This window comes from Crocodylus porosus, unplaced genomic scaffold, assembly GCF_001723895.1.
Source record: "Crocodylus porosus isolate Cpor-Errol unplaced genomic scaffold, CroPor_comp1, whole genome shotgun sequence".
In the NCBI taxonomy this organism is placed as follows: Eukaryota; Metazoa; Chordata; order Crocodylia; family Crocodylidae; genus Crocodylus; species Crocodylus porosus.
In genome coordinates, this window is record NW_017728943.1 from 52,314,845 (window position 1) to 52,329,294 (window position 14,450).

At 42.6% G+C, this 14,450-nt stretch overlaps 1 protein-coding gene across 2 annotated transcripts in view; it reads right to left on the minus strand.

The window, feature by feature from the left end:
- Positions 1-14,450, minus strand: part of TTC7A (tetratricopeptide repeat domain 7A) — a 246,883-nt gene that overhangs the window by 170,945 nt on the left and 61,488 nt on the right. For both annotated transcript variants that reach the window (XM_019549352.1, XM_019549351.1), the window contains 2 exons: positions 12,464-12,601; positions 11,967-12,050 (listed from right to left, as the gene is read on the minus strand). In XM_019549352.1, the coding sequence (XP_019404897.1) occupies positions 11,967-12,050; positions 12,464-12,601 (222 nt within the window). The remainder of the gene's footprint in view (positions 1-11,966; positions 12,051-12,463; positions 12,602-14,450) is intronic.

Consider the following 14,450-nt stretch of genomic DNA (forward strand, 5'->3'; position numbering starts at 1 on the left):
CCTGGCAGATCCTAAGGATGAGATCCTTCAGGGACTTACATGAATGAAAGATAGGCAAAGCTGACTTCTTTTCCATCATGTTCCCTATTAACCTCTGATCCCTCCACACCTCCATTGCACCTGTTGAGTGAGACTGGCTATTGGTGCGGGAACCAGATCGCCCTCAGATGGTACAAGGAAAATTCCTCAGAGGTCAACTCTGGCTAGAATCTATTCATTAAGTGGAGCATAAACAGAACTTATTGGAATGTGGAGGAGTGTCTCTAACATCAATTATAAGTATCTGGTAAACAAAGTCAATTTATTACATCCTCTCATGAGCATTTTAAACATTAATTGAAAAAGTGAAAGCTGTAGTTTCTGAATCACATCCAAAACAATCACAGCAGATCGTTGTTCGAAACAGGTTTTTAAAAATTGAAGCTATGCATGTGACCTAAGTGAGTATTTAGCCAAGTGCATATTTAGAAAGAGTAAGGTGTGAAACCTCTCTCCTCCAAGTGCACTTAAAAATGCAAAAGATCTATATAATTTCACCCCAAGAGCTTACTCAGCCGTATTATATGTAGCATAAAAGTTCGTCAGGGAAAGAATATCCATCTCCCAGGGGTGACCTTACTTTCGACAGATAGGAATGAAATATTTGATATCAAGGTGCTTTACAGACACGAATTAACAGATGGTGAAAAAAAACTTGTTCACACAGAGAGTCATTGCTCAGCAGTAATATTAGATATAAAGGAGTGTTTGCATAATATTGAAATAATCTAATAATTAAAATGTTTGTATTCTTTGGTGAGGATATGGGTGAACTAGTCAGCCAGTGCAGGGTTTGCAAGATTTTCTGCAAGACCATTATAATTAGATGTATTAATGATGTACATATTGAACATGGCAAAGAGCCTGAACCCAAACTCTCCATTCATACGTTCCTGAACTTTGGAGGGGCTGACATTCAAATGTAGGTGGGGCGGGGGAAGGGGAGGACGGAGAAGGGGAAAGGTTCAGTTATGGTATTTTAATTGCTGAAGTTCTACCAGTACACCAAATAAAGCTGCCAAGGACTCTGGAAAATAAAGGATCCATATATGGTCCCAAAATGTTATTGCCCCGCTCTAGTTGAAAGTCTCTTTTTAATGGTGTTGGTGTTACTAGGAAGGCAAAATGATGCATCTGCTGACAGCTACATCTCATGGGTCAGAACTAAGATTGTGAGATGACTGGTGTGCAAGTTCTTCATCTTAACCTGAAAGCCACCAACAGATCTATGGAGGTCATGACTGTCCTCCTCCTCTATGTCGTGATGAGTGTGAATCTCAGAATTATTTTTTCTCTCTAGCAACAGTGTCAGAGAACAGAAATGACTGAAAGCCAGTGTCTAATTGAAATTCTAACCCATTAAAGACAGAAATTCTAAGACCTGTAACTCATGGTTAAGATCCATCTAGTTATTTTACCTTACGCTGATCTGCTCCACAGTTTTTCAACCCTGAAGTTCTATTAATTGCAATCAACTTGGTATGTAGTTCTTGGAACGTGAAGCCAAGGAAGACTAGAGGCATCATTTGGCACATCATTACTCTATGCTTAAGTCCAACATCTGCAGAAATCTATTTACTGAGACAGTTTTCTATATCTCAGTCTCCTGAAATGCAAGATTTTCTCTATCAAAGATAATAATAAAACGTTCTGTTTGCTTTTGACAAGAAACTCTTACCCACAGATACATTAAAGAACGTGAAGAAATAATTAAGAAAACTAACAACTGTTTTCAATATATATTTGAAAATGTCTTTCTACTTCATTTTTGGAAGTGTAAATAAATAGAAAGTAGGTATGTGAAGTATAGGAATGTGGGGGAAAGTCATACCATTTTCCCCTTCTGATTAAAGTTATGCCAGATTTGAATCCTGCAGGGGACTTTAAAATTTAAAAAAGAAAGTCATCTCAAGTTATTTTTACCTAAATGGCAAGAAAACCTATTTTCTAACGACAGAAAGGAGGCATAAGCATGCCCTTCAAAAACTTCCATGTGAATAACAGAGAATGGGAAATAATTTACAATTGTATTTTCTTGGTTACTTTTCTAAGAGTGCCCCGAAGAGAATTTTTCCATTAATTAAAATGAATTCCTTCAGTTCTATGCAACTAAATAGATGCTTCTAACTAAATGCCACTGTTGTTTGGCTCACTTCAGTGTTTTTTTCAGAGCAATCTTTCCTAGTCCTTCTATTTCCATCTCTAACAAAATAATGAAACAAACATTCAAGGAGGGGGGGGGGGAAAAAAAATCACTAAACATTTAGAGGATAATGAAACTATGAACAATAACCAGCAGGAGTATCTAAACATTAAATTTTACCCAGCAATTTTTTTTTTGCAGCAGGATCATTTACTATTCTTTCAACCATGTTTTAAAGGTGTCCTTTAAAAACCAAAAAAAAAAATTTAAACATCTCAGTCATGGTGGGGAATGGTTTATCAAAAAGGTAGGTTTCACAGTATGCTCTCAAAGGCATTGGTACACACATATGTGCCACAGCACCAAGTGCTTTTAAAAAGCACCTGGCGCTGCGTCACATACATTTGTAAAAATGGTGAAATGTGCATCAGTGCTGAGAAAATGGCGGCAGCTCGCTTCTGAACTAAAATGCATCAAGGGAGTTTTAATTCAAAAGTGCACCACCACCATTTTCTGCATGCTGACGTCCATTTTGCTTTTTATACAAACGTATGTGATGCAGCGTCAGGCGAGTCAGTTTGTGTGCTTTCCAGACTCGATTAACTGGGTCTGCTTCAACACACCGGATTTCCAGAGCACTGGATGAGATAAAAGTATGTGTATAAATGCCCCAAAGACTTGGGCCTTTGACTCAGGTCACAACCCTTCTCGTAGTTTCTTCCACAGTTGAATTGCCTCAACTGAGAAGCCTTTATTTCTAGCCATCACCTGCAACTTCCTGGTTCTTGTAAACTGCATGCCACAAGAAGTACACATCTCTCTTGGTGAGTCATGGCTGAAAATCCCATAACTGAGATGTCTTGGGTCCTGACCTGTTAATGATGGCTCTGAAGTTCAATATTGAGCCTCTGAGTTGACAGTGGAAATGGACACAATGAAGGGAGCGGGGTACAGCTCAAGGCAGACAGTCCTCACGAAGGCATGGGAAATCATCTTTTTACCAAGCACAGCCACTGAGTAGCTTCTACTGCCTACATCCCCAGTTACAGTAAGTTACAGTAAATCTAGTCTAAAGCAATACACAGATCTCTGTGGACAGATCTTTGTCTCGGAGAACAGGGCAGTTGGAAACAGATGGTATCATGGCTCACTACTAACACATGCCCATCTGGGATTTGTAAAAAGTCAAGCAGGATGCTGAGGCTTCATGTCATTTTCACTTCAGCAAGGCAGATACCTCAAATTAAGTGATTCTCAACCAGGGTGCCAAGGTACCCTGACGTGCTGCCAGATCTTTTGAAGGGTGTTGTAAGGTGTAAGGAGATAAGCAAAGAAGCCAAGAAGATAAGCCAGGCTCAGGCTTGTTCCCGCCTGGACAAGCTCTCATCCCTACTGCCCGGCCCTTGTGCAACGAGGTAAACACAGTTATATATAAATTAGTTCTGGAAGTTGGGAGCCTCTCAAGTCACAAGAGATACGGAGGGGTGCCTTGAGTCTAAAAAGGTCCATCCCCACTGCTGTAATTGAAGTAGAGCTCTATCTGATTACCAGACCTTCCATCCTTCCATTTTGCTCACATTCATTGGAGGCTGCCCTGCACTCGGGGGGGGAGGGGAGGACCAGCCTCAGTGGTTCTCTCTTTTCTGTGCCAGGACCCCAGAACCATCTGCAAGCCTCCAACCTTTCCATCTGGGATTCCCCAGGGATGCCCTCTTCCAAAGCATGAAAGCCAAGGTGTTGTGATTCTTTTTCCTCTTCCCCTCCCTGCTCTCCCTTCTCCCACACAAACCTTTTCATGGTACCACTCAGGATCACGAGGTGACAGCTCCCACACACTTGATTTAACTGGGACTTTTCATCCGACTTCTATTAACCCCCATATTGTTTAAGTATGTGGGCCACTACATTCACTTTTACTCTTAACTCAGGGTTAGATTTTTTTTCTCTCACCTCTTGCCCTAGCTAATTAAAACAAAAAAATTATAGGCAAGGAGCTTCAATATTTGTTGTTACACTAACTGCCAAGCTCCTTGCCCCTTTCTGGGCTCTATTAATATAATAAGTCTGCTCCTGCTAGTAGTGACAAGTCATGTACACCACTGTCAGGGAAAGAGCTAAATCTGACCATAGTGTCAGATTATCGGTCTAAAAAAACCTTCTACACTTTGTTTAAATTTTCAGGAATTTTTGGAAATTTCTGTTTGCTGTACAGTCTTCACCCCCCGTTCCAAGCATGCACCCTGTCCTTCCTTTGCACCAAAAGAAACCAAACTATTGAATGTCTCCTATACAGCTGGCTTTTGTCAAAGGATCTTTAACCAATACATATTCAACATTTTAAACTTTCATTCCCCAGCGATGCCATTTAAGGAGGCAACTGAGGCCTTTGCTGCTCTCAAGGCTCCTGATTGCAGTGCAAAGACAAATGTGCTTTTTTTTTTTTTTTTTAAATGATGGTTACTTAGCAACCAGCCTAAGCTTTTTGCAAGGAAACCAACAGAAGGAGCAACCTAAATCACAAAATTCATCTCCTCTTGCTGCCAAATTATGTATTAGGTATATTTATACGTTCCATTCTAACCTTCTGGAAAACTTCATGTGGACATTACAGGCACGTCTGAGTCAAACTTTAAGCTTCTATTAAGGAGATCTGCTTTGTTGCAGCATTTTAAAATCAAAATAAAGCATTCCTGGTAGAACATGGATGGAAATGTAAATAATTAATATTTAATACTGATTTGGCTGAAAGCATTAAATACCCATAACTCACACATGCCTCATTAAAGCACAGTGAACAGCACATCCCTAGACAAAATAACTTGAAGGAAAGCAGCTGAAACAAAAACTCTAAATGAAGACAGTGCAGTACTGAGCAGCTCCGCATTACAGCCAAATGCTGATCAGTGCTCAACAGTGACACAGCAACAATGATTCTGGAAACTGTTAGATTCAATCTCTAAGCAGAGCTGCCAAGTGACTGAGGAGCTGACAAGAATGTAATTAGTTATGATTATTATTTATACAGCCTCTGCAACCCCCTGAAATATTACGTTGCTTACAAAAAATGCAGGTGGCAGAGCGTTGCTGTCTCATGCATTTACAAATGCTGGAAGGGTAAGAGCAAGGGCAGTTGCAGTAGTTAAAAGTGCTTTATTCTCTTGGTTCTCTGGGGTACTGCTTTCATTGTTGAAGTCCCAATTCATTCCCACCCCCCTCCTCAATGTTTTGTTTATATGATAATGTTGACCAGAATCCCTCAGGTATATCCTGAGGCAGGGAGAAGGAATAATGTACATAGTCCCCACCTCCTGCAGTGCAGTTGTTGCCCTGGCTTTGAATGCTATGATACTAGTCCCCTGTCAATGTTCAGTAGTGTCCTGGATATTACCATGAGCTTGAAGGCAAGAACTCTAGGAACACCAAGCATAAGGACCCATAGACTGTACTACCTGGCTTTGTGCCCTTGGGGGACTGGTCTCCAGCACTACAGGCCTCCCTGGGAAATGCTTCCTCTGCTATCCTTGGGCCTGCCTTGAGCTTTCTCCTTCATCATATGATATACCCCAGGCCTTGTTTAAATTGCAGGCCCAGCTCAGGGTGCAGCAGCTCTTTTAATCCAGGAGTTCCCCCTGCACCTCCCTTGCTGCTGACTGGCAGAGGGACTGTAGCCCCATTGCTTGCCTCTGTTGGCCAGGAGGTGAAAACCATGGTTTTAAATATGCCATGTTTTTTGCCTCCCATCTGGTCAGCAGCAAGTGGTGAGAGGCAAAAACCACACCACATTTAAAACCATGGTTTTCACCTCCTGGCCATCAGGAGCAAGCAGTGAAGTTGACAGGGCCCACTGGCAGGGGTGGGCAGGGGAAACTCCAAGATTGAAGGACCCGCTGCGCCACAAGCCGGAACCACAATTTAAAACAGACCCTACCTATATCCATCCCCAAGGCAAAAGTGGAAAGGAGAACATGTTCACTCCTAGCAGGAGCATCACACTGCCCTCTACGGGCACAGGAAAAGTCAGCTTAATGACTAATGAATGATTAATCAGAGCCCCTAGAGTAGTTTTTACAGGCATCTGTGTTGTTTTTTAAACCAAAAGAAATAAGCTAGTTGACAGATGTCCCTGAATAGCTACGTCTGTGTCTCGCACAGAAATCTACTCACTGGCTCCAAAACGAGGTGACCCGGAGGAGCTTAGTTAGAAGACTGTGGACAGCACTGTTTTCTACTGCTCAAACCAGGTGTGTTTCCTGGGCATTTTCTTTTCATCTTCTCCATCAATATGACAGGTCACCATAAATTTCTGGCAAAAAATGTTCTCGGAAGACCAGTAGATTTGTTAAATGAAGCCTGGCTCTGATGCATGGAGTGTCCTCTGCTTCTAAGGACTTTGGACCCAGTCCCTGACAGGAGACCATGCCCTAAAATGTGGTGAATATGAGAGGGAACACACAGCAGAAAGACAGCCTGTTTGAGACCAGTGACATGCCTGTGGTGGCACAAGGGCTGTATTCACATCCCTTGTGCCATAATAAATCATCTAGGCATCCGAGCTTGACAATTCTGGCCTAACTTCAGGCACCTAAAGAGACGTGGCCTAGATTTCACAGAAGTGCAGCACGCTAACAATTCCCACCCACACTGTCAGAAGCTGCTTAGCTAAGGAGGGGAAGAAAGAGAAACTGGCTACTTCAAACTACAGCCCCCCTTTTCTCATATACATCAAAACTGGCCCTTTTCCCCCCCTTCCACCTCCTGGACCCCCTTTATCAGTTCCTGAATAAAGATTTTAGTTCTGCACTTTGAATCTTTTGTTCAACCTAATAAACTAGTTTCACTCTTACAGTGCAAACCTGAGAACAAGGCATCAGGCAGCCTAAGAATTCCTTCCGATGACCAGATAGGAATATCAAATCAATGGCCACTCTCAGCCTCCCAATCTCTGTATAAAGGACACAGATGTGGAGCCACTACATGAGGTCAATCTCTAGTTTCTGAAGGAGGTTACCAACAGGCACAGTATAAAGAAGCATTAAAATTGTGTCATAGCCCTAGTTCCAACACACAACATCTCCAGGATGGAGGGGGATACCAGAGCAGGCGTAATGTTGACTGGAAGCTGCTGTCCAGATGGCGCTAAACACAAAAGGCCCTTCCCAGACAGCATGCACTACAGCAATAGGCATTTGAGGAATGTTAAGACAGACAGATACAAAGGTGGAACTTAAAAAATGTTTTTTGAATAAACAGGATTGTAAAATTTTGCACTGGATTTTTAATCAATAATGTAGCAGGGCACTAAGGTACCTGCTACCTGAAAAGCAGTAGGACGGGCTCAGGTGCTGGTTGCTAGGGACAACCAGGAGGAGCTAAGGGCCCACTCCTGGCGAGTCCGCTGACCGGAAGGGGCAGGGCTGACCACTATAAGACCCAGGCTGGAGACTGTGAGTGCTCTCTCTCTCTCTCTCTCTCTGCCTGCAGATAGGAAAAAGGAGTACTGCCTGAAGGTACCCACCACTAGTTACAAGGGTGAGAGGTGGTGTGGTTTGGAGGATGTTTAGCCAGGAGGTTTAACTTTGCGTTATAGCCCAGGAGCTTGTGTTATTGTTTTTTTTGTTGTTGTTACACTGGAGGACTGGGTGAAGCTATTAGGGGTTGGAGGAGGCCTCACAGAGGCTCCACAGTAGCCCCGGTGCCAGAGAGGGCACAACATTCAGGGGTGCACTGACCCCAGTCCTGAGAAGGGGAGCAGAGGATTGGAAGGGGGCCAGGACGCCGCCGCCTGAGCCCCAGAGCGGGCAGTTGCGAGAAGCCCCAGAGCGGGCAGTTGCAAGACAAGCCAGAGCGCGCCAGTGAGGGCGTGGAGAGGGAAATCAAATAAACAACGTCCAGTACGGCTGCGAGGCTTGGGGCATGGTACAGGGGTGGTTGGAGCCACGCATAGCCCATAAGGTTGAGGTACGCCGAGTCACCCAAGATGGAACTGAGACTGGTAGAACATAAGGGACAAATGGAATTTTATACAGGTTTTTATACTGCTTTTACAAAGGACAAATTTTGAGGCTATTAAAAATTTTAAAAACGAAGATTTCAAGATTCACAGGTCAATAAAACAGTCTGATGATCAGGCTTCTTGTCACATCAATGATTTATGAATCTGATTCCCTGTACTGCAGGAAAAGTTACACCTCAGGATGTGGGATCTCATTTCTTGGTAATGAGATCAGGAATTGGTTGTGGCCGAGAGACAGGTGAAAAGAGATCTTTGCCTTTAAAAGCTCAAGTGTATTCTGCGGTCTAGACAGACCACACTGTTTCCTCATCATCCCCTTCCTGCTATGTTTGAGTGCTTGCATTTACATGAACTCTGTCCTCCTATCAAACTGCAAAGCAGTATAAAAATGTATGCCACATCTCCCATTAGCAAGATGACGCATTGCAGAGTATATGATAGGAATCCTCTGGGAATGCTTTGGGACCAGAAATGGAATACTGCACAGATGGGCTTGTTGGGTAAGGGAATTCCCTCTGTCCCATATAAGGCTCAGGGTATTTAGAGCTCTTATATCAATTTGCAAGATCAGGCCACTTTACTTTCTAAATATTTAAAGTCTAGGCAACAGGATAAAATAGCCTTTTATTTCATTTCATCAAGTATATTTGTACAGAGATGAGCGTGACTTGTGTTGGTCCTTGTATTTAATTTACATGCTGAATATACAACATCTAAAGGATAGCAAGAGAAGTACACAAACGGATATATAACACAAGGAGAAGACAGACTCCTTCACTTAAGTGTTTAATGGCAAAAATTCAGAACCTTGTTTATCATATAGCTTTTCTTATTCTGCAACATCAACATTTGGGGTAGAGAGAGAACCCTACAGGAGCTTTGGGGGCAAACTTGCTGTGCGGCCATGTTCAAGTCTCTATCCTTCACCTTTCATCTGCTGTTTTTTTGATACCCTTGAGTAGATAATGTTCACGGTCATAGTAATGGATAGAAGTCACTATACTCCTCCCCTGCAGCCCTCTTAGCTGTCAATAGCCCAAGAGGCACAGGACTGGAAATCAAGACGATTAATGCAAATGCACACAAGACAGGTACCTAACTACAGATGGAAGTCAATGGAAGCCAAGGACTGAATTCCTACTTGTGCCTTTGAAAACCTTCCCCAGACTTGCACCTTTAAGTGGACAGTGCAGGATACTAGGACTAGGACTCTAGGCTTATTGATTGGACCAACAGCTTAAATTTTGCTCATAAATTCACGTACTGCAGTGATCATTTCCGTATTTGCAACTAAGAGCTCAAGGAAAGATTTTCAATTTCCTCTCTCACCCCACCCAGAAATTGAGAAGCATGAATGAATCCCACTAAATATTCCCTCTGCCCTTTCCTGCTCATGTAATTGCATACTTTGTTGCTGAGCTAATATTTTCTTGCCCCTTGTATAGTGGAAGTACATTTAATGCACAAGAAAATAAAATGCTAGTTCCAAAAATACTCCTACTGTGAAGTAACAGTACTAGTTTAAAAAAAAAAAAAAAAGACATAAAACCATAGAAAAGTAAGGCTGGAAGGGACTGCAGGAGGTTACCTAGTCCAATCCCCTGCTCATCCAACCAACCAAGACAAGCACTTGTCTAACTACTCTTAAAAACTTCATGGGGAACCCTCTCATATAACTGAGACACACAATGCCCAAAATATCAAAACACCCTAACTTGCCGCAAATAAAGTAGAGTGATGAAAACACTGCCAATGCCCTGCTACTGCAAGGACAGGAGTAGTTGTTCAAATATAAATCAAGAAATCCAAGGAAGATAACCAGTATATGAGAGATGCAATATAACTAGCAAGATGTACAATGCCATTCATGCATATTTGTGCTTACTGAAAATATTTAGATTTTTTTCTTTATAACTACTTTTCATTAAATAAGAGTTCACTAAATAGTAACACCCATGCAAAATATTCTGTGGCAGACTAGAAATATTATTGCCCCACTATTACAGGTTGGGAAACTGAGGCACAAAGATTACTGAAACATGTCACATTGCATACCTGTGACAGCTGGAAATAAGAACTCAGAAATTCTGAGTATGAATCTTGTGTCATGACCACAAAAATCATACTCCATCCCTTAAAGTAGGAGAAAATTTGCTACTTCAGGGCACCAGCAATGAGATGAGAAGCCTTTCACCAAGGCTTCTCTAAATCTAGCTCAACTTTGCCATGGCTAAATGTAGATACCATGTGACAGCCTCTTCATACTCCAACTGGAAGTCAAATTCTTCATGAGATGGCTACATTGCTGAACAACCATTGTGACCCTCCTATCAATTTTGCTTCCCCTACTAGGATTCACAGCAGAAGGATCAGACTGAATGCATTTAAGACACCTAAATTGTCTACTCACTCATGCAAAGGAGTCAGGGGTGGATCCAGAGGGGGTGCAATACCTCAGCAGCTCCCCACTTTCGGACTGTACCAAACCACAGGAGTCTCTGGGGGCTTTTTTTTAAATCTTCAAAGCAGGTCAGAATCCCCCTGCTCTTCCCCTCTATGCTCAAAGACACGTCCCCTTCCCCACCCCACCCCACTGCTGCTGCTTTCCCCACTGTCCCAGAGGTAGAGGAAGCTTCAAAGCACCTTTGGCTTGCTCCAGCCAGACTATGGGCTGGGCTCAGCTGGGAACAGCCACAGCAGCATCGAGGATGGAATGGGGGTGGGGGATCCCCCTCCTTGTGCCTGCTTCTGGGGTGGGGGTTTGGGCAGGGTGGAAGAACCCCTCCCCATTGCCACTGCTGCCATTACTGCTATTCCCATTTGAGCCCAGCTCCCATGCACCCTGGCTGGAACATCTTGGAAGCTTTTCCTGCTCCTGGGAAAGCAGGGGAAGCAGCAGCAGGATTGGAGGAGGGGACAGGACATGCCTTTGACCACAGCATGGAGGGCAAGTGAGGGGTAGTTATTACCTGCTTTGGAAGCCCAGAGGCTACTGTGGTGCAAGGGGGAGGGGCAAGAAGAAGGAAGAAAGGAAGGTGGATGGGTGGGAAGGAGGATCCGAGCAGGGGTGGCTGCTCCTGCAACCCCCTTTGCCAAATCCTGGATCAGCCCCGCAGGGCGTTCCATCAAAGAAACAACAAAAAGTTTATACTTCTCCAACCTGAGTTTTACAACTAAAATAATTCTAGAACTCATACAAGTGTGTGCATGCCCACACCCACCCCACAAAATCTTTTCTCTTCTGTAGTACCTTTCATCTGAGGGTTTCAAAGCCATTCGCTAATACTGACTGCCTAATGCTTCACAGTATCCCTCTGGAACAAATAGTAATGACATTCCCTTTTTCAGATGGGTAACTTAAAGCTTCAAGAGTGACTTGACCAAAGCCACAAAGTTGGTGGTGATGGAGTTCCTATCAGATACCAAGCATCTCTTCCTCCACTTCCCTATTCTTCACAAACAATTTATTTTGAGTATGTGGAAAAGGGTTATAAAAGTTACTCTGATATCTCTAGTGGCTAGAGCTAATAAATCAAGCTTGGTTTCCCATTTGACATTGAGAGCCAAACAACTGGTATCCTATTGTGTTGATTCACAGTACACATCTGGCAACGAAGAATAATCTAAACCTAACCAGACAGTGCTAAGCTATAACAAAAGCTTTATCTGTTTACCCATATAAAATAAGTGATTTTGCACACCCCAAACTAAAACAAAAATGTTGTTCAGGAGAAATACATGCCCTGTTAGCTTGTCTAATTTGAGCCTTACCTTGCCACAAGCTACCATGGAAAGAGCCAGTTGGTACCAGAGGTGAAATTCATCAAATGCAAACTTCAATGCTCGCTCCAAGCACTAAAAGAAAAATTGAGAGAAATAAGGGACATATCTTTCGCCCTATGTTAATTCATTGTCATATACACTGGCTCTGGCATAGCTCAAAGGCACAAATCACTTGATGTGCCTTGCTGATGGCCTTGCCTGGAAATAGTCTTTGATTTCCCTTCTAAAGTAATGAGAACTGCAGATACTTTGCACCTCTTCAAATCAGGCCCATTTTATTTCAGTGTAAAAGCATAGATTCAGAAGCCTAAACAAGTCACGCAGAGCTTGGTCAGAGCTTACACAGATTTGACAGTTTTCATCAGTTTTCAGGTACTAAGGTTTCCTACTCACTTCCCCCATCTGCATTCAATGATTATCATTCAAAAGACAGTTTCTGTTTGCAAGATTTAGGTTGAAGTTCCAGTAACAACCAGCTTGGGTACCTCAGAAAGCATGACATACTGCCCTCTTCTGCCCAGCGTGATACTCAGAAGGTCATAAACTGCAGAAGCATCCTGAAGGCTGACAGCTCGATCATCCTTCTGGTCAGGAGCACGGCTAATTACCGCATCTCGGTTCGCCTGATCACAAACAGAAATGAGAGATCAGACCAAATGATGGTGAAGGGAGAATACCAGTTATACTGCAGGCAGTGCCTGACTAATCAACTGAGTTCACCCCAAATCACTCCCATGTCAAAACAAGCCCTGCATTTACCTACCTACCTATTTATCCACATGGGTCTAATTCAGAGTAGCATGCACTCAAAAAGAAATGCAGTAAACACCCCACTCAGCACAATTATCTCAAAGAATCAGAGAAATGAGAGATGGAAAAGACATATTAGGTCAGATTTTCCAGTACTCAGAAGCATAGGGCCTAACTGTGTGCCTAATTATATCAATTGCCTGCAGCTGTGATAACTGCATCCACCTTTATCCACACACTGTCCTGGGCTTCTGAGATTTTACTGCTTAACAATCATGTGGATTTCTCTTTTGATCCTTTCTGCTATTCACTTTATTTATTAATTTGAATGTACTGCCCTAGTAATTTGATTTGTTTGTTACCTTGTTAATGCACATAGAGGCCTTTGCAGTAGAAAGACAACAGTATTTTTTAATCATTATTTGTGTACGCATTTATTATGCATAATTTATAGGTGCATTGCACATTCAATTTAAGAACCTAACATTTAACTTCTGACAAAAAACAACAATCTAATAATTCAGGATGAATGCTCTGAGCTTCCAGGCAGGAGGTTCAGCTTTGTCTTCAGATTGCAGGCTCTTGGTTGTCAAGAGGAAAAGGGCAAAATCTTGTCCCCACCTAAGGCCAGTTGCAAAATTCACATTGTGTCAAACAGTTTCTGAAAATCATCCAACTCATACAACCACTAAAAGCAAATGCCTTATGCCATTCAGCAGAAACTGACAGATGCCCTGCCCAAGGCCCATCAGCTAAAAGGATGAGGGCTACAATGCAAGACACCAAGTTCTAGGCATTATTAAAGTTAAGAAAAAGAAGAGGTTTCCTACACAGTTCCATCATGGGCAAAAATAAACTTACCACCTCAACATGGACATGCTGTAAGGTTTGTTGAGTAATCTGGGCATACACCAATAGTCTCACAGTTCTTGGGTTTGTATATTTGTTTCCCCCCCGCTTCTAATTGCAACGATAAGGCCTTGTCAAAAGATTAAACATGGGGATTAAGTGCAACAAAGAAAAACATGGAATATGCAGTTCTGACAGACCATATATATTCCACAAAGATAACAGAATCATAGAAAATAAAGGTTGGAAGACACACCAGAGGTCATCTAGTCCACCCCCTTGCTCAAAGTAGGACCATCCCCAACTACATTATCCCAGACAAGTCTGGCCAGGTCTTAAAAACCTCCAAGGATGGAGATTCCACAACCTCTCTCAGTAACCTTTTCCAGTGTTTTAGGACCCTCCTAGTGGGAACGTTTTTCATAATAGCTAACCTAAATTTATCGTATTGCACCTTGAGACCATTGCTCCTTATTCTGCCATTTACCACCCCTGAGTCTAGCGCCATCCTCTTTCAAATCCCCCTTCGGCTGAAGGCTGCTACTAAATTCGCTCTCAGTCTCCTCTTCCATAGACTAAATAAGTCCAGTTCCCTCAGCCTCTCCTCATAAGCCATGTGTCCCAGTCTCCTAACAATTTTCATTGCCCTCTGAAAGAATACTGTAGTTCCTTCATCTAAGATCACTTGTGTAATGCCTCAGTTACAAACATTCTTCATTATAGCCACTGACTGGGGAGGTCAACAGAATCACTGACCAAGGGCTTAATGGCCACTACACTTAAAGAAAAACTGGCAAGTCCAAAATTTAGGTTCTTGTAAATATAAGCTTAAAAAGTTGTGGAAACAACTTTGAATTAAAAAAAAAAAAAAAA